At 41.2% G+C, this 20,851-nt stretch overlaps 1 protein-coding gene across 3 annotated transcripts in view; it reads left to right on the top strand.

Moving 5' to 3' along the window:
- The window catches only part of atg5 (ATG5 autophagy related 5 homolog (S. cerevisiae)), a 170,578-nt gene that overhangs the window by 23,261 nt on the left and 126,466 nt on the right, over positions 1 to 20,851 (top strand). For all 3 annotated transcript variants that reach the window (XM_072246119.1, XM_072246118.1, XM_072246120.1), the window contains exon 4: positions 16,488 to 16,566. In XM_072246119.1, the coding sequence (XP_072102220.1) occupies positions 16,488 to 16,566 (79 nt within the window). The remainder of the gene's footprint in view (positions 1 to 16,487; positions 16,567 to 20,851) is intronic.

The following is a 20,851-nucleotide window of genomic DNA, read 5'->3' as shown; positions in this document are numbered from 1 at the left end:
TCTAGGTAGCCTCCAACCTGATGGCATGAACATCGACTTCTCTAACTTCCGCTAATGCCCCACCTCCCCCTCGTAGCCCTTCCGTTATTTATTTTTATACACACATTCTTTCTCTCACTCTCCTTTTTCTCCCTCTGTCCCTCGCTCTGGGTCCTCCCCCCCAGTCTTTCTTCCCGGACCTCCTGTTCCATGATCCTCTCATATCCCCTTTGCCAATCAGCTGTCCAGCTCTTGGCTCCATCCCTCCCCCTCCTGTCTTCTCCTATCATTTTGGATCTCTCCCTCCCCCTCCCACTTTCAAATCTCTTACTAGCTCTTCCTTCAGTTAGTCCTGACGAAGGGTCTCGGCCTGAAATGTCGACTGTACCTCTTCCTAGAGATGCTGCCTGGCCTGCTGCGTTCACCAGCAACTTTGATGTGTGTTGCTGTCTCATTTTAAGTAGTTTTTCATTCATATGAAGCCTTCTGTACCATTAATAAGTATTATAAAGAAATGGTTACCGTAGTTGAGCATTTTATCCATTTTCTGACTTGTGGATAAAATCAATTTGAGGACAAAATTGGAATATGTAAAGTGCTCTTAAGTTTCTCTGGCATTTGGTCAATGAATGCAGAAACTTTATATTTCAGTTTATTATTCCTGCCATGTGACCTAGATGAGAGTTTATTGCAATGTTCTTTGAAAGCTTTGTCAATCTTGGCTTGCTGCAAGTTGAAAGCTGTGGCCGACAATTTAAAAAAAAAGCTAGAGTAAATGATATGAAAAATCTCCTACACGTACATAGTTTGTCCAGGCCCAAGTTGTGATCAGAATTAATCTTTATTTTTAAGCTTTAGATGCAAGTGACTCCCATGTTATGGCCATTAAGGGTTGGGAAATTTGCCCTTGTAGAACTAAGAAATCACTGCCCAAAAATTTGAAATTTTGGAATACAATAGCTTTATGGAATTCGTATGGGGTAAAGAAGTAAATCAACACTTTTATCAGCTCTCTTGACGTATGAAAAGGTGAAGCAGCTATGTTCAAAGTACATTTATTGTCAAATTATGTGTAATATACACAGCCTTGAGATTAGTTTCCTTACAGGCAGCCACAAAACAAAAAAACTCAGAAGAACCCATTTTAAAAAAAACACTGACAAACACCCGATGTGCAGAGATAAAAACAAATCGTACAACAATAAAAGTAAGCAAATACAGTGGTGCTAGAAAGTTTGTGAACCCTGCAGAATTTTCTCTGTTTTTGCAAAAATATAACCTAAAATGGAATCAGATAGAGAACCCAATTAAATGAATAACACTAAAAACATTATGCTTGTTCATGATTCAATATTACATGTATTTGTTGGGAAAAGTATGTGAACCTCTGGGGTGATGCCTTCTACTAAAGCTATTTGGAATCTGGTGTTCCATTTAATGAAATGAGATTAGAGGTGCCCTGCCCTATTTTTTTTTTAAAAAAAGACAGTCAGGTTACTGACAGAGCCTCCTCCTCCTCCTCAAGAAAGATCTGTTTATGTGCACCTTGACTCAATCAAAACAACGTTCAAAGGACCTTAGAAGAAGAATTATAGAGATGCATGAAGCTGGAAAAGGCTACAAAAGCATTTCTAAAGACCTGAGTGTTCATCATTCCACAGTAAGAAAAATTGTCTGCAAAGGAGGAAACTCAGTACTGGTTGCTGCTCTTCCTAGCAGTGGCCATCCTGTAAAGATCACACCAAGAGCACGGCGTGCAATGCTAAAGGATGTGAAAGAGAACCCAAGGGTTACAGCAAAAAGACCTGCAGCAATCTATCGAACTTGCTAAAGCTCTGTTCATGTGTCCACTATAAGAAAAACACCGAACAAGAAAGGTGTTCACGGAAGGACACACCGAGGAAGCCACTGTTCTCCAAAACAAAAATTACTGCACGTCTCAAGTTTGCAAAAGATCACCTAGATATTCTACAACACTTCTGGGATAATGTTATGTAGACAGATGAGACAAAAGTTGAACTTTTTAGTAGAAATGCACATTGCAATGTTTGGAAGAAAGAGGGCACTGTGCACCAAAACCTCATCCCAACTGTGAAGCACGGTGGAAGGAACATCATGGTTTAAGTCTGCTTTGCTGCCTCTGGGCCTGGACAGCTTGCTATGGTTGAGGGAACAATTAATTCAAAATTATATAAAGATATTTTACAAGAGAATGTCAGGGTAGCAGTCTGTCACCTCAAGCTGAATAGAAGTTAAATAATGCAACAAGATAATCATCAGAAAGACAAGTAAATCAACAATAGAATGGTTTAACAAGAAAATCTGTGTTTTGGAATGGCCAGCTCCAAGTCCTCACCTTAATCCTATGGAGATGTTGTGGAAGGATCTGAAGCAGGCAGTTCATGTAAGGATGCCCACCAATATCCCACAGTTGAAGCCTAAAATTCCTCCAAGCCAATGTGCAGGACTGATCAACAGTTACTGGGAATGTTTGGTTGAAGTTACTGTTGTATAAGGGGTCACACCAGTTAATGAAAGTGGAGGCCCACATACTTTTTCCAGCAATGAAATATTGGATCATTTACCTCAATAAATAAATGAACAAGTATAATATTTTTGTGTTATTTAATTGGGTTCTCTTCAGATCTGATCACATTTTATGTCATTTATGCAGAAATAGAGAAAATTCTATAGGGTTTACAAACTTTCTAGCACCACCGTAGCATTCAGAATGAAAGTGTCATGGAAAGTAGTGATACAAGGATATTTTCTAGGAAAGCGACCACCAAACTCCCAACAAGACCATAAGATATAGGAGCAGAAGTAGGCCATTTGGCCCATTGAGTCTGCTCTACCATTCTTCCAATTCTTCCAGTCATTCCCGTTCCCCTGCCTTCTCCCCATACTCTTTGATGCCCTGGCTAATCAAGAACCTATCTATCTCTGCCTTAGATACACCCAGTGACTTGGCCTCCACAGCCTCCCATGGCAGTAAATTCCAGAGATCTCCACCCTCTGTCTAAAGTAATTTCTCTGCATCTCTGTTTTCAATGGATGTCCTTCAATCCTGATGTTGTGTCCTCTTGTCCTAGACTCCCCACCATGGGAAATAACTTTGCCTTATCTAATCTGCTCAGGCCTTTTAACATTTGGAATGTTTCTATGAGATCCCTTCTCATTCTCCTGAACTCCAGGAAATATAGCACAAAAGCTGCCAGACATTCCTGATACGGTAACCCTTTCATTCCTGGAATGATTCTAGTGAATCTTCTCTGAACCCTCTCCAATGTCAGTATATCCTTTCTAAAATAAGGAGCCCAAAACTGTACACAATACTCCGTGTTCTCTCACGAGTGCCTTGTAGAGCCTCAACATCATATCCCTGCTCTTATATTCTATACCTCTAGAAATGAATGCCAACATTGCATTTGCCACTTTCACCGCCGACTCAGCCTGGATGTTAACCTTTAAGTATCCTGCACAAGGGCTCCCAAGTCGCTTTGCATCTCTGCATTTTGAATTCTCTCCCCATCTAAGTAAGTCTGCCTGTTTATTTCTTCCACCAAAGTGCATGACCATACACTTTCCAACATTGTATTTCATTTGCCACTTCTTTTCCCATTCCCCTAAACTCTCTAAGTCTCTTAGCAGGCTCTCTGTTTCCTCTACACTACCCGCTCCTCCACCTATCTTTGTATCATCGACAAATTTAACCACAAATCCATTGATCCCATAGTCCAAATCATTGACATACATTGTTAAAAGCAGCGGTCCCAACTCCGACCTCTGTAGAACTCCACTGGCAACCAGCAGCCAACCAGAATAGGATCCCTTTATTCCCATTCTCTGTTTTCTGCCGACCAGCCAATGCTCCACCCATGCTAGTAACTCTCCCATAATTCCATGGGCTCTTGTCTTGCTAAGCAGCCTCATATGCGGCAACTTGTCAAAGGCCTTCTGAAAATCCAAGTACACCACATCTACTACATCTCCTTTATCTACCCTGTTTGTAATTTCCTCAAAAAAATTGCAGTAGGTTTGTCAGGCAGTATCTTCCTTTCATGTTGGGCTGTTCCCTCTGCTGCTTTTCGAATTGCCTGTAACTTTTATATCTATTGATGCATCTCTATATAATTTCCTATTAAATTATTAAACTGAAAAAAAATGTTAGTGGTGACAATTACAAAGCATTATGAATATGGCCCTGGGGGATATTGGATGTGCTGAACCAGTGGTTTTCTGTTGACTGCATATGTAGCTACATAGAAGTGGACTGTATCCTCACAACTGGTCTTGTATTACAGTACTGATCAGTATTGTAATATTGTAAAGTCCTGCTCAAGTTACTTTAATTGAAAATATGCAATGTTCACTTGGATTCTTAAATTAGTAGAGGATTTTGTAATTCCCTTTGTTCAAATTAGTTCCTTTACAACTGGGCCTTCATATTTCCTTTATCCCACTGCACAATTCATCTTTGTCTCTCATTCTTCATTTCTTACATTGACTCTGGGGAGGTTAGGTTAGAAATCCAGTTGGAGTGTGAGAATATCAGATCAAGTGGGGGAGAATTACAGCAGCATCACCCTCTCGCTAAAGAAATTCCTCCTCATCTCTGTTCAAAATAGACGTCCTTTGATTCTGAGGCTTTGTGTCCTCTGGACTTGCACTCCTCCACCATAGGAAACATCCTCTCCACATTCGCTCTATTGAGGCCTTTCAACATTTGATAGGTGTCAATGAGAACCCTGCTCACCCTTCTGAACTCCAGTGAGTACAGGCCCAGAGCCGTCAAAACTCTCCTCGTATGATAAGCCTTTCAATCCCAGAATCATTTTTGTAAACCTCCTGTGAACTTTCTCCAATGTCGGCACATCCATTCTTAGCTAAGGGCACAAATCTGCTCACGATACTCCAAGTGCTCTATAAAGCCTTAAACATTACAACCTTGCTTTTATGTTCTAATCCTCTCTAAATGAATGCTAACATTGCAGTTGCCTTCCTCACTACCGACTCAACCTGCAAATTAACCTTTAGGGAAACCTGCACAAGGAATCCCAAGTCCCTTTGTTGTTAACATATTGGATGAAAGACCCTGCAGCACGATGTGAAGCAAGAGCTTGAACAGAAACACTGACATTTCCTTTCCTCCCATTGATGCTGTTCAGTCTGCTGAGTTCCTCCAGCAGACTGCTTGCTGCTCCAAACCCAGAGTCAATGTGAGAAATGGAGAATGAGAGACAAAGATGAATTGTGCAGTAGGATAAAGGAAATATGAAGGCCCAGTTGTAAAGGAACTAACTTGAACAAAGGGAATTACAAAATCCTCCACTAATTTAAGAATCCAAGTGAACATTGCATATTTTCAATTAAAGTGACTTGAGCAGGACTTTACAATGTTACAATACTGATCAGTACTGTAATCCAAGACCAATTGTGAGGATACAGTCCACTTCAATGTCGTTACATAAGCAGTCAACAAAAAACCACTGGTTCAGCACGTCCAATATCCCCCAGGCCCATATTCATAATGCTTTGTAAGTGTCACCACTTACTTTTTTTTCAGTTTAATAACATAATAGAAAATTATATAGAGATGCATCAATAGATACAAAAGTTACAGGCAATTCTCAAAGCAGCAGAGGGAAGAGCCCCGCATGAAAGGAAAATCTTTTGAAAATGGACATGTGAGGATGTCAAAGGACATTGTGAGGATACAGTCCATGTCAATGTCATGTTGCCACAGGTGGTTGTGGAGGCCAAGTCAGTGGGTGCCTTAGGCATAGGTTGATAGATTCTTGAGAAGTTAGGGCAAGAAGGGATATGGAAGATAGGTAGTAGATTGGGGCTGAGAGGGAAAATGGATCGGCCATTGTAAATTGGTGGAGCAGACTGGATAGGCCAAATTACCTAATTCTGCTCCTCTATCTTATGGTCTTATTATTTTGTCTGTCTTCCCTAATCACACAGGCGGACACCTTCCAGCTGGTTGTAGTTCCATATTGCAGTATTTGCAGTGTCTGATACCTCCAATGTGCTGATTGGGTTGCATTTGGGCCCAAGATCTGGAACCACTGTCCATCACTTCAAACAGTTCAGGGTTCAAAGGGGGGAGCCGCTCCAGACAGCTCTCTCACCCGTCCCTTCATTACACATCTCCAGACGCTGCTCCATTGTTCCTTATCTCTCTTTCCCCTGAGGACAGGTGGCAGACCAACTGCTGATGTCACTGATGCTAACCCAGGCCAGCAAACATCTTAATTTTATGTGTATTCTTGTCACAAGTAGCTTACTCATACCAGATGTGATGCAGCCAATCAGCACTTTGTCCACAGTACATTTGTAGAAGTTTTTGAGTGTTTTAGTTGACAAACCAAATCTCAAACTCCTAATGAAATATAACCGCCATCTTGCTTTCTTTATAGCTGCATCGACATGTGTCCAGGTTAGGTCCTCAGAGATATTGACACCCAGGAACTTGAAATTGCTCTTTCTCTCTCCACTTCTGATCCCTGTATGAGGATTGGTTTGTGTTCCCTTGTCATACCCTTCCTGAAGTCCACAATCAGCTCTTTGGTCTTGCTGACGTTGAGTGCAAGGTTGTTGCTGTGATACCACTCAACTAACTGGTATATCTTGCTCCTGTACATCCTTTTGTCACTATCTGAAATTTTGCCAGCAATGATTGTATCATCAGCAAATTTGTAGATGCTGTTTGAGCTATGCTGAGGCACACAGTCATGATTCTAGAGAGAGAAGAGCAGTGGGCTAAGCACATATCCCTGTGGAGTGCCAGTTTTGATTGTTAGGTGGAGATTTTAGTTCCAATCCACACAGATTGTTGTCTTCTGGTTTGGAAGTCGAGGATTGAGGATCCAGTTGCAGAGGGAGGTACAGAGGCCTAGGTTCTGTAGCTTTATTCAGGAAGTACTAGCAAGCCAGTCAGCATTTGCAGAAAGAAAAATGGATCACTGATTTTGTTTTAATGTACTGTACAATCCTGGTACTTCGGTTCTTTCAGGAATATCAATTCTGATTGTTTCCTTCCCTTATTGTTGACTTTTGGTTTTGTGTAAATAATTAAAATGCTGTTCTCAAATTGTGTATGGTATTTCCTGTGGTATTTTAATTGGGCAAATTAATTTGTGATATTTCATTTTCAAATGCTGGTGAAAAAACAGAAGACTGGCATGGTATTGGGAGAAACATTAACTTAAGTACTGAATTGGATTAGGGAGCTTAGAGCAGGAACATAAGGGATGGGAATGAGGGCTTATACAGTACTGTGCAAGTCTTGAGCATACGTGTATGGTTAGGGTGCCTCAGACTTTTGCATAGTACTGTATTAGTCAAAGTGGAGTGAAGGGTAAGTTTATAAATCTAGCAGGAGTAAAGACTGTTGGAAGGAATGGTGAGGGTAGAGTACTGAGGGAGGAGTGTGGGACAGATGGCAGAGGAGGAGGGGCAGGGGGTAGCACAAGTGTAGACACTCTCAGCCCTGAGAGATGAGGCAAAATCATTTGATTCCAAACAATTGATTTATTGTTTCTCTTTCCGTTCCCCTTTTCCCAACAGTGATCCCCCTCTCCCTGATCCCTTCCCATTCTTAGTCCATAATAGAGACCCATATCAGAATCAGGTTTACCATCACCTTCGTATTTCATGAAATTTATTTTTGTTTATGTGGCAGCAGTAGAGTGCAATACAAAAAATTACAATACTGTACAAAAGTCTTAGCACTATGGCTATATACATGTGCCTAAAACTTTTGCACAGTACTGTAGGTGTATGCTTGAACAATTACCAAGTGATCTGTGGACTCAGTTTTATTCAAAAAAACTTTTCTGATATGGGTTACAGAATAGACTGATATCCAAGTTTTACTGACAAGCTAGGTATACAGTATATGCTGTGGATGTGTGTTGCAAGTTGAAAAGGAAAGCACATAATTAAAATAGTGGCAGAAAGAGGGCAACTTCATTGCACTTGGGAGTGGGGAAAGATTTTTTTAAGACTGAGGATTTTGAACTGAGCAGCATCTAAAACTCCATAATTACTGAGCACATGTCCTAAAGCTCTACATTTTGAACTTCTTTTTTCCTTTTTGATTTCTCACTTTCTCCTCATTTCATAGTTTTTAATGTTCATTTGTTTTCTATCTCTGTCTCGTCTTATCTGCAGTTCCTCATGGTCAAAAGCAATCTGATAGAGTGAGGGAATATTTGTTGTATCTCAAAGGGCCTGGAATGTAAAGGGTGCTGGGATTATACCAAGTGACCGACTACATGGAGTTCTGAGCAGGAAACATTCATTCATTATTTTCCTAATGTCATCCTTCTGTGATTTTTTTCATCGGTTTAACTCTGTTTAAGACAGAGTTCAAAGGCAATCTTTCGAATGAGTCAACATCGGTGATCAAAAATATTAGGTCCTGTATTAAACCTATGAGCTGATTGCAGCAAATGTGATGTGGGAGTGGGATGAAACAGAGTTGCCTGTAACTGTAGCTTATTTTGGGGCATGTTTTCTATTGTAATTTGCAACTTTTCCAGACATAACTGTCTCATTATAATTTACTTTTGCCTTGTATTATCGTCCTTTTGGCTCAGGTACTTTCTACATATAACAGACTACAATATTCACCTTGCTGTCTTTCCTACCCTTCCCCAGCTTTTCTCTGACTTAAATGAGCCCATCCATTTCTGGTGGATATCATTTACCTGAAACATGTTTTTTTTATTATTCTTCAAGATGGAACAGGCTAATCCTTCTCCTCTGTCACTGAATTCTAACTTTTTTTTAACCTATAATTCCCATCTCAGGCACACTCATTTAGTGTAATCCATATCCAATGTGCCATTATTCTCTCCAACAGTTTGAAGGAGGAATTTTCTATTGTTTCTCTCAACAGCACAAATTTACATAGCTTTGTTCCATTGCTGTGTTAAATACTCCACAAATATTTCGAACTGAGCCTTATCTTTTATATCAGTACTTTCATCAATTACAATTGAGAAAACTGCCAATAAACATTTCTTCATCCTGCAATTGACTGCCCTTGTTTTCATTAACATTGTTGATTCTCTTAGCATGTGCATTTCTTTAGAGACTGGTTGTGTTGTCTTTTATTGGGCAGTATTTAATGGAGCTCAGATAACTTTGTGGGCACAGCTATGTCATCACTACTCCCCTTCCTGTGTGCTAGGGTTTCCTATCTTGGTTTGCTTCTCGGTGTTTTTGAACTTTGTAGTCTTTAACCACAGTTGACTATTGCTTGGAGACTTTCCATTCGTGATTACAAAGAAATTTAAAAAACAGTAATTGCTATCTTTCAGGCATAGTTCAGAAAGTTCAAAGTACATATATGTTACCATATACTATCTTGAGATTCATTTACTTGCAGGCATTTACAGGAAAAAATAGTTACAGTGGAATTTTATATTTAAAAAAATACACACGAATGGACAAGACTGACAAGTAACTGATGTGGAAAGGAAGTCAAACACTGCAAATAAAAATAATTCTGAGGACATGGGTTGTAAAGAGTCCTTGAAAGTGAGCCTGTCGGTTCAGAGTAGTGGTAATTGAAGTTATCCACACATGTCATGAGCCTAGTGGTTGTAGAGTAAGAATTGTTCCTGAACCTGGTGGTGTGGGATCAGAGAGTTCTGTGCCTCCTGCCCAATGGTAGTTGTGAGAAGAGGGCAGACTTAGATGGCAAGAGTCTTTTGTGGATGCTGCTTTCTTGCGGCAGTGCTCCCTGTAAATGTACTCAATTGTGGGGAGAGCTTTGCCTGTGATGAATTGCACTGTCTCTATTACTTCCTATAGACTTCTCCATTCCTGTTTCTATATCAAGTTCCGATGCTCTCCACTGTGTGTCTATTGAAATTCGTCAAAGTTTTTGGTGATATGTCGAATCTGTGCAAGTTTCTAATGAAGTAGAGATGCTGTTGTCTGATTCTTTTTTTTTTAAAAAAAAAGTCTTATTTCTTTGGCAAGGAATCTCCATCCTGCACTGATGACCCTTTCTCCTCTTCCTGGACACTCTGCTCTGATCTTCTGTCTGCCTTGGACCTTTTCATTGCCAATTGCCGACGGGACATTAACCGTCTAGACTTTAACACTCCTCTCTCCTATTCCAACTTAATTCCTTCCAAAAGCTTGGCTCTCCATTCCCTCAGCACCAATCCTAATCTCACCATCAAACCCGCTGTAGGTGCTGTACCTTGCCGAGGCCCAGCGCCAACTCTAACTCTCAGACACCTCCTCTTATTTGCTCCTCGAACAAAACTTCACTATGGAACACCAGGCCATCGTCTCCCACATCGTCACCAACCTTATTGACTCCGGGGATCTCCCGTCCACTGCCACCAACCTCATAGTTCCTGCACCTCCCGTTTCTGCCTCCTACCCAAGATCAATGAGCCAGCTTGCCCAGGTAGACCCATCGTTTCAGCTTGTTTCTGCCCCATTCAACGCATATTTGCTTACCTCGACTCTCTTTCATTCCGCCCCAGTTCATTCCCTTCCTACCCACATCTATGATGCCTCACATGCTCTTGATCTTTTCAAGGATTTTAAGTTCCCTGGCTTCCATCATCTCATTTTTACTATGGATGTCCAGTCCCTGTTCACCTCCATCCCCCAGCAGGAAGACCTCAAAGCTCTCTGTTTTTTTTTTTCTGGACACCAGTCCTAACCAGTTCCCCTCCACCACCACTCTCCTCTGCCTAGCGGAACTTGTCCACGCTCCCAGTAATTTCTCCTTTGGCTCCTTTCACTTCCTTCAAACAAAAGGGCCACTTGCATGGGTCCCAGCTATGCCTGCCTGTTTGTCAGCCACGTGGAACAGTCTATGTTCCAAGCCTACACTAGTGACCGTCCCACACTTTTGCCACACTACATTGACAACTACATTGGTGCTGCTTCCTGTACCCGTGCTGAACTCGTTGACCTCATCCACTTCGCCTCCAACTTCCACCCTGCCCTCAAATTTACCTGGTCCATTTCTGACACCTCCCTTCCCCTTTTCGATCTCACTGTCTCTATGTCCGGAAGCACTTTATCCACCGATGTCTATTACAAACCCACGGAACCACCGCCACCTAGGCTACACCTTGTCCTACCATACTACTTATAAAAGTACCATTCCCTTTCCTCAATTCTTTTGTCCCTCCTGCATCTGCTCTCAGGATGAGGCTTTTCATTCTAGAACAAAGGAGATGTCCTTTTTTTTCAAAGAAAGGTGCTTCCCTTCCTCCACCATCAACACTGCCCTCAACCACATCTCTCCATCCTCCTGCCAGCCTACCAGGGATAGGGTTCCTCTTGTCCTCACCTACCACCCCACCACCCTCCGCATCCAGCACATAATTCTCCGAAATTACTGCCACCAAGCACATCTTTCCCTCCTCTCCACCCCCACTTTCTGCTTTCCACAACGGTCCATTTGTCCCTCCCCGCTAATCTCCCTCCTGGCACTTGCCCATGCAAGCGGAACAAGTGCTACACCTGCTCCTACACTTCCTTCCTCACTACCATCCAGGGCCCTAAACAGTCCTTCCTAGTGAGGTGACACTTCATCTGTGAGTTTGTTGGAGTCATTTACTGTGTTTGGCGCTCCCGATGTGGCCTCCTGCATATTGGGAGACTACTTCACTGAGCATCTATGCTCCATCTGCCAGATCAAGCAGGATCTCCTAAAGACCACCCATTTTAATTCCACTTCCCATTCCCATACCAATATGCCCATCCATGGCCGCCTCTATTGTTGTGATGAGGCCACAACTTAGGTTGGAGGAACAACACCTTGTATTCCATTTGGGTAGTCTCCAACCTGATGGCATGAACATCAATTTATCAAACTTCCGGTAATGCCCTCCAGCCACCCACCCCATTACTCATCCCCTTTTCCCTCTCTCACCTCATCTCACAAATCAACTTCCCAGCTCTTTACTTCATCCCCCCCCTCCAGGTTTCACCCATCACCTGGTATGCTCTCTCCCCTCCCCCCACCCCCCACCCCCCACCTTTTAAACCTACTCCTCAGCCTTTTTTTTCCCCCAGTCCTGCCGAAGGGTTTGGACTCGAAATGTGGCCTGCTGAGTTCCTCCAGCATTTTGCGTGTGCTGACGTTGAGTGAGAAGTTGCTTTGACACCTCTCAACCAGACTTTCGATCTCCGACCTGTGTGCCCAATCTGTCATCACCTTGGATTTGGCTAACAAGAGTGGTGATGTCAGCAAACTTAAGTGCGTCTTTGGAGCAGTACTTAACCACCCAATCATCATTATAAAGTGAGTCGAGCAGGAGGCTAAGCACACAGCCCTGTGGTGCACCTGTGCTGATGGTGAGTGGAGGAGATGTTGCCAACCTGGAGTATCTGGGGTCTGCCAGTGAGGAAATCAAAGACCCAATTACACAAGGAGGTACTGAGGCCCAGATCTTGGAGCTTACTGATGAGTTTCAAGGGGACAATAGTTTTGAATGATGAGTTATCATTGAAGAGCATCTTAATGTATGCATCTTCACTGTCCTGTTGTTCTAGAGCTGAGTGAAGAGCCAATTAAATGGCATTTGCTGTTGACTTGTTTTGAAGGTCAGCAAATTGGAAGGATCCAGGTAATTCCTCAGGTATTGTCCTCTTGTGACAAAAAATTCAAAGGCTTCTGCTGTGAGACATTTAATGTTTAAAGAGAGGAATTTTCTTATTGCTCTGAGTTAATTCAGGTCTGTAATTAGGTATGGTTTATAAATGCTTGTGTTGCTGATGCCAGTCATAAGATTATTAGTAAAGCTCCCGTCGTACTTTAAAAATACAGGTTAATGAATCACTGAAGTTTAATTTTACTTTTTAGTTCTGAGTCAAGAGTGAAAACACTTGTCTGAAGTAAGACGATAAGATGTAGGAGCTGAATAAGAACATTTGGTGCATTGATTCTGCTCTATCATTCAATCATAGCTGTTTTTTTAAATTAACCTAATTCTTTTGCCTTTTCTTTGTGATCCTTAATCCCCTTACTAGTCAAGAACCTCTGACTATGTGATGTGGTTGAAAGGGAACTGAGTTACTGAATCCAACTTGCCCTCAGCCAAGTGATTATATCTCCTAGTTCACGGTCTAGAACTTCAGCAATAGAGCTGATACAGTTGTTCCACTACACTAAGATGACATGGGAATTAGAAAAAAATGTAAAAGCCTATGATTTTAAAAGATCAGTTAACAGATGCAGTAAAAATTATACTATTGAATTAAACAAATGAGAGTTGTGGCATGTAAATCAGATCACTAGTTAAGGTGCATTTCAAGTAGCATCTCATAGAGAAGTATAACACAGAAACAGGCCCTTTGGCCCCTCTAGTCCATGGCAAAATCATATAAGCTGCCTCCTCCCATCGACCTGCACCAAGACCACAGCCCTCCATATCCCTACCATCCAGGTACCTATCAAACTATCTTAAATGTTGAAATTGAGCTCACATAGACCACCTGTGCTGGCTGCTCATTCCACTTTCTCATGACCCTGTAAGTGGAGAAATTTTCCCTCACTTAATCTTCTCACCTTTCATCTTTAAACCATGACCTGTAGTTGTAGTCCCACCCAATCTCAGTGAAGAGAGCCAGCTTGCATTTATCCTATCTATACCCCTCATAATTTTGTATACCTCTATCAAATCTCCTCTCAATCTTCTACATTCTAAAAAAAATATAGTCCTAACCTATTCAATCTTTCCTTATGTTACGTACCCCATAACTGGGTTGCCAAACCAGCAGAAATGGATCACTCAGTTGGAGTCTGGATTACTAGAACTAAGAAAGTTTTATTAAAGAAACAAGCAACACAGTACTCTAATCAAAAGGATAATGAATGCAACAGTTCAGCAATGATAAACATACATGTACACAGAATTCAGATAACAGGATCAATCAAGCTCTATCGTTGTCTAGGGGTAAATGACCAGTTTCAAAGTGACACAAAGTTCAGTTCAATTTAGTTCAGTTTGCAGTAATCGTTGCCGTGGCGATGGACAGTGGGGGGGTGGGGAGGAGAGAGAGCAAAACGAATGAATATTCAACACAGCTTCCACACAGACCTTCGCAGTCAGCTTTCGGGCAAGTCCTTTGTGATGTCATCTGAGGTCACCAACCGTGACCCCTCCGTTTCCAGATACGATCGTTTCCCTGCGTTGAACCTGGCACCCAGGCAAGGGTGGACACACACCAGGTTCCCGCCGATCATGCCTTTCCACCCTGAGTGTCTAAGGCTTGATCCCGCGATCAGCCGTCCAAAAGCTCCCCACCGACTTGTGAGAGGCGCACCGCTTCCAGGGTCTCGTTACCTCGGGTGTCGTGTGTGTGCTGCCTTAGCAAACCTGTCCCTTTTTATCCCCCTGCTGGGGTATCGCCTGTCCATCACTTCAAACAGTTCAGGGTTCAAAGGGGGAGCGGCTCTTGACAGCTCTCCTTCCCCTTCATTACACATCTCCAAATGCTGCTCCATTGTTTTCCTTATCTCTCTCTCTCCTGAAGGCAGGTGGCAGACCAACTGCTGATCACACAGGACAGCTAACATCTTAATCTATGTGTATTCTTGTCACACTTATAACTCGGGTCCTCCAGTCCTGGCAACATCCTTGTAAATTTTCTGTGCACCAGCTCAACTTTGTTTACATCTTTCCTGTAGGTAGGTGACCAAAACTGCACATAACACTCTAAATCAGACCTCACCAGCATCTTGCACAACTTCAACATAAGATCCCATCTTCTGTACACAATACATTGATTTATGAAGACCAGTGTGCTTTCTTTATAACCTTATCTACCTGTGACGCTACTTTCAACAAATTATGGACCTGTATTCCCAGGTTCCTTGTTTCTACCACACTCCTCAGTGCCCTACCGTTCACTGTGTAAGATCTACCCTGGTTGGTCCTACAGAAGTGCAAAACCTCACACTTGTCTGCAATAAATTCCATCTGCCATTTTTCGGCCCATTTTTTTTCACCTGGTGCAGATCCCTCTGCAAGCCATGATAGCTTTCCTCTCTGTCTACTACACCCCCAAACTTGGGGTTATCTGCAAATTTGCTGATCCAGTTAACTGCATTATCATCCAGATCATTGATATAGATGACAAACAGCAAAGGACCCAGTACTGATCCCTGTGGCACACCACTGGTCACAGGCCACCAGTCAGAGAGGCAACACTCTCCTACCACTCTCTGGCTTCTCCCACAAAGCCGATGTCCAATCCAATTTACTACCTCATCCTGAATGCTGAGTGACTGAACCTTCTTGACCAGCCTCTCGTGTGGGACCTTGTCAAATGCTTTACTAATTCAGATCGTTAGTCAAGGTGCATTTAACATGCACTACATAGGATCTTAAGCTGAATTCAATATTATATTTGAAGGAAATGTTCATACATGTGCAGATCTCAACCAACAGCCAAGTGACTAATTGGTATGCTGGTAGCCACAGGATTTCAGCAGTGTCAAGTCCCTGTTGGCTTCTTTGTCTGTCCAGTGAAACTGGGTAGGGAAATTACCTGATAAATCTTGTGCAAATACTGCAAGCATGTTCAAATTACTGGAAGAAGTTGTTTATCAGGAGTAAGATGGGTAAAGAATTTTTTTAATTGTTTAGTTGGGTCTGTCAAAATGCTTTGTATTCAGTTTAAGTCTCTCACACACACCCTCACCCACAGGACGAACTCAGCAGGTCAGGCAGCACTAATGGAGGGGAATAAAGATTGGATGATGTGCTGGGCTGAGACCTTTTACCAGTCCCAAAATGTCGACTGTTTATTGGCTTCCATAGATGTTGCTTGACCTGTTGAGTTTTTCCAGCATTTGGGGTTTGTTACTCAGGATTTCCAGCATCTGCAGAATTCCTTGTGTTTAGTTGGCTTAAGTTTTTAAATTCCAGGAGCTTGTGACCTTCACAATTATTGAACTTAAATAGCGGATATGGGTGATGATGAAATGAAGCTGGGCAGGCCTAAGTCCTGTCAATCCTGTACTTGTCCAGACAACCACATAAGCCGTGTAAGGCCCTTTCTGCCCTGCCATTTGTTGATGTGCTGGGAAGTGATCTCCCTGTGGAAGTCTGTGCCTGGATTCGTGCTGAGACAAATGGTGGGCCAGGCCACGGTTATGGGTAACAAAAGATCTACCCCAATTTATTCCCGTAATTAGACTGATCCATTAGGGTGCCCAGTTTCATGGTTCATAACCAACTTTCACACTTTTTTAAACAAAACAGGTAACTTCGTAGTCTTCCAGTGTCATTCATTGCTCTGTGACCAAAGTGCAAATGTGAAGCTAAGTGTTTCAATTGCTGAATTTAATATGAGCAGCTTTTCTGTGCTTAGACTAAAAAACTGTGTGGGCAATGAATTCATTTTTAATCACAATATTTAAATATTCTGAAAATGTTTCCGACGGTGACTGCATGAAATATAATTTTTCATTTTCAGTTACTAGTGTTGTCTTTGTTTTTCATCAGGCATTATCCTATTGGTTTACTTTTTGATCTGCATGCATCGAACACTGTACTGCCATGGAACGTTATAGTTCACTTTAAGGTAATTTTACACTTTTCACCCCTGAGTTTTAAACTGCAGAATTGCAAGCATGTGATTGCGAGTTACTTATAGGCATATTGTACATGTGTATAATCTGCTTGAGGAGTTGGAACATTTAAATTGAATGGATACTCACTGCTTATGACCTAATTTCTGAATTTTGCACTTGTGTTGGCCCTACTTACTTCAAGTCAGCATAGTTTCTTTTCAGAGAAATCTTGCCTGACAAATCTTTGGAATTCTTTGAGGAAGTAACAGGCATGATTATCAAAGGAGAGCCAGTGGATGTTGTTCATTTGGATTTTTGGAAGACCCTTGACAAAGTGCCGTACATGAGGCTGTTTAACAAGATAAGAGCCCATGTTATTATAGGAAAGATACCAACATGGATGGAAGATTGGCTGACTGGCAGGAGGCAAAGAGTGGGGAATAAAGGGGGCCCTTTATTTGTTGGCTGCCAGTGACTAGTGGTGTTCTGCAGGTATTGGGACCGCATCTTTTAACGTCGTATGTTAATGATCTGTATGAAGGAATTGATGGCTTTGTGGCCAAGTTTGTAAATGATAAGAAGATAGATGGAGGGGCAGGTGGTGTTGAAGCAATAGGTCAGCAGACGGATTTACACAGATTGGGAGAATGGGCAGATAAGTGGCAGGTGGAATATAATGTCAGGAAGTGTATGGTGTTGCACTTTGGTAGAATGAATAAAGATGCAGACTATTTTCTAAATGGGGAGCATTCAAAAATCAGAGAAGTAAAAGGGACTCATTAGCATTCAGTTCAAGAGGACTAGTATATAAGAGCAAGGATGTGATACTGAGGCCTATAAGGCATTGGTTAGACTGCAGTTGGAGTATTGTGAACCGTTGAGTCCCTTCTCTAAGAAAAGATGTGTTAGTGTTGGAGCGGACCCAGTGGAGGTTCACAAGAATGATTGTGGGAATGAAGGAGTTAATGTATGAGCATTTGCCTCTAGGCACCTCAGTCAAAACCTATCGAATATTGAAAGGCCTAGATAGTGAATGTGGAGGGGACGTTTACTTTGGTGGGTAAGTCTAGGAACAGAAGGCATGGCGTTAGAATAGAGGGGTGTCCATTGAGATCAGATAAGGGGTAATTTCTTTAGCCAGAGGGTGCTGATTATGTATAATTCATTTCCACAGACAGTTGTGGAGACCAAGTCATTTAAAATATATATTTAAAATGGAAGTTGATAGGTTCCTGATTAGTCAGGGCATCAAAGGTTGCAGGGAGAAGGCAGGAGAATAGGGTTGAGAGGGATAATGAATCAACCATGAAGGAATGGCAGAACAGACTCGATGGGCTGAATGGCCTAATTCTGCTCCTATGTCTTATGGTCTACTGGTCCAAATTGTAATATTTTGATTGTCCCAATGTAAATGGCAGCAAATATGGGGATAGAACCACCAAATGTTTGAAATTCATTGTATATCTGAAAACAGCCTTTTTATGTGTGATCATTCAATGCATTCTGTATTAAAACTCTGCTACTAAAGATTCTGGTTATACCACTGCCTAAGAGCAGGCTGATGTGCATTTTCTCCCATGTCCCTCTGCAAAATAATTACATTTCGGCAGCCTGCTCACACTTAATTTTGTTTACACACACAAAATAATGCTGGTGAACGCAGCAGGCTGGGCAGCATCTAGGAAGAGGTACAGTCGATGTTTTGGGCTGAGACCCTTCATCAGGACGAAGTTAATTTTGTTATCAGTTTTCTAGTTAAAGAATAGTCAACAGATTGATTTTGTAATAGGAGAGGGAAGGTGTTCATAAATTTATACATAATTGACTTGGATTACAAAGTAGTTCTATCTAGCTAGCTATTTTCTGAAGTTGTCTTTATCTTTGGTGTAGATGAACTGTAAATGTGATTCAGAACACATAACATTATATGAATTGATGTAGTCCATAATCTCACTCTGCTATGATGGAAAAAATAATCTATTCATTCAAGGGATGTGTATGTCACTTACATTGCTGTCATTCATTGTCTCTCTGAATATCCCTGAGCGGGGGAGGCAATTGAGAGTCAACCATGTTACTGGGTTTGAGCCATGTATAGGCCAAATTGGGTATAGCTAACAGATCCATCACTGACAAATGTTAATGAACCAGATGGGTTTTATGATGATGTGGTAATCTGAGTTATTGCTTTTTGAGTCCTTTTTAAAATTTTAACTGTTTGAATTTATGTTCTGCAACTGTCATGGTGGAATTAAAACTTGTGACCTTTGATCAATGTTTATTTAAAAATTTAACCTGTATGAAAGGCTTAACTATGGCAAGACATATACAGGTAGTCCTTTTGGCACCTTGGTCATTACCCTTACTAATTGTATTCCTGGATAATACATTACCCTTTCCCTCATTTTTGAACCTGCCACTCTTCAGACTTGCAAACTTTGAATCCTCCTTGTTGCCCTTCAGTTTTTGTATTTGATTCCATCAGCCACCCAGGTCCTATACTGGATTTTCTTTCAGGCTCACAAACTTGGCTGTAAGGCACACTAAAAATCTTTTCATCAATTGTATTGTGTGGACCTGGTCATCTGGTTCAAGAACTGATTCAGAGTTGCTGTTGCCTTTTATTTCTGTGTTGGAGGTTTTGTTTGGGAAGTTTTGAAACCATTGCAAGTTATAGTTGAAAGAGATTGTAGTCACTGTAAACTGATGATAGAAGAACTTGAATGATTGTCACTCAAGCATGATACCTTTCTGTTCATTGTGCCAAGCTTCTTTGGTATTGTTGGAGTTACAATAATCCAGAAAAGTGGAGAATATTTTTTTTGCAATTTTGACATGCTTTGTAGGCAATAGAAAGGCTTTGTGATACTTCAAAAAAAACAAGCTGCAAAGTACCTTGCCTTTGGCATGGTATCATGGAGCCGATATGTTTGTGGAGACATTGATGTTGGATGATTCAGTCATGTACTGGAGAGAAGTAGATTTGTTTTGTTGGAAGTGGTCATTGCCTTCCTTTAGCCCAACTGTTTTTTGCTATTTATCAACCAATTATATATACATAAATGCTATTTAATTTTCTTGTGGTAGTTAATTATTGGTGGCTGTTAACAGATTATGCTTTCCTTACTGGTGTGGTCATTGAAAATTATTGGCTAGAAACTAATTGACCATTAGTATAAAAAGACTTACTGAGCCTGGATTTTTTTTAAATCCAGGCTCAAATTTCACTTCGATTTAGTCTGATTTTGCTACTTTTAAAATAAAGGTATTTAAATAGGATTCTGTATTTAAGTTTCAGATTTGTATTCTTCCTCTCCATGCAGTAATACAGACACAGAACTGTACGCAGCAACAGACCATTGTCATCTATTTTCTCAATCCTAATTTGGTATTGTTTATTACACTTCATAAATACATAAAATAATATTGTTGGTGTTAAAATGTCACTGTTGGTAAAATGCCTAAATCTCAACAGTTTTCCCACATAAATTTCCATCAAAATATTTTCTTGATTCCATTTCATTGGTATTATCCTGTGTTGTAAGGTGATATGTGGCTGTTTACATAGGCTTTCAAGTTTACCATAGTTCAGGCCAACATATCTCTGCTGATTTTATAAGGGCAATTTAAAACGGTTGCGGCATTGTTTTGCATTTTTCTTTTTCTCAAAGTTTAATAGATGTGGTGCATCTAACCGCAGGAGTTTGTACTTCAACAGATCTGTGTAAATTTTCCCTATTCTCTTATAGCCTCAATTTCATGACATGTGAAAATTCCCTTTTAGTCATTTTTTAGCTAATTAACAAGCCTTTGATAATTTTCTAAAGGCCTCCTGCTTTTGTGAGAAATTTGTTAAAACATGCAAGTTAGGGGCCTCCATTGGAGCCCTTTTGACTTTAGTGTGAGAAATGAATTTGTGGTGCCGTATTTCTTGTGTTCCTTTCCCCCCTTCCTCACTGTCACCTGGAATTCTGAATTATGATGTTTTCATTTTTGGTGGAGGAAGAGATTTCAGTTCTTTATGTGGGGCATTTTACTTTGTAGTTCACTGCCATCCCAAGTTCTTTTGCTTTTGAAGATGAAGTATGCTGATTTGTGATCGACTTCATTGGCTGAATGCCTGGGTTATCCATGCCAAGATACTAGGAGGGGACCTTGTCTAACATGTACACAATTTGCATGGTGTTCCCAATCTGAGGCCTAGATAGATGGATTGAATTGAATTGACTTTATTTCTTACATCCTTCACATACATGAGTACAAATCTTTACGTTACGTCTCTGTCTAAGTGTGCAA

Source organism: Mobula birostris, chromosome 2 (assembly GCF_030028105.1).
Source record: "Mobula birostris isolate sMobBir1 chromosome 2, sMobBir1.hap1, whole genome shotgun sequence".
NCBI lineage: Eukaryota > Metazoa > Chordata > Chondrichthyes > Myliobatiformes > Myliobatidae > Mobula > Mobula birostris.
This window is presented reverse-complemented; position numbering and strand designations above follow the sequence as displayed.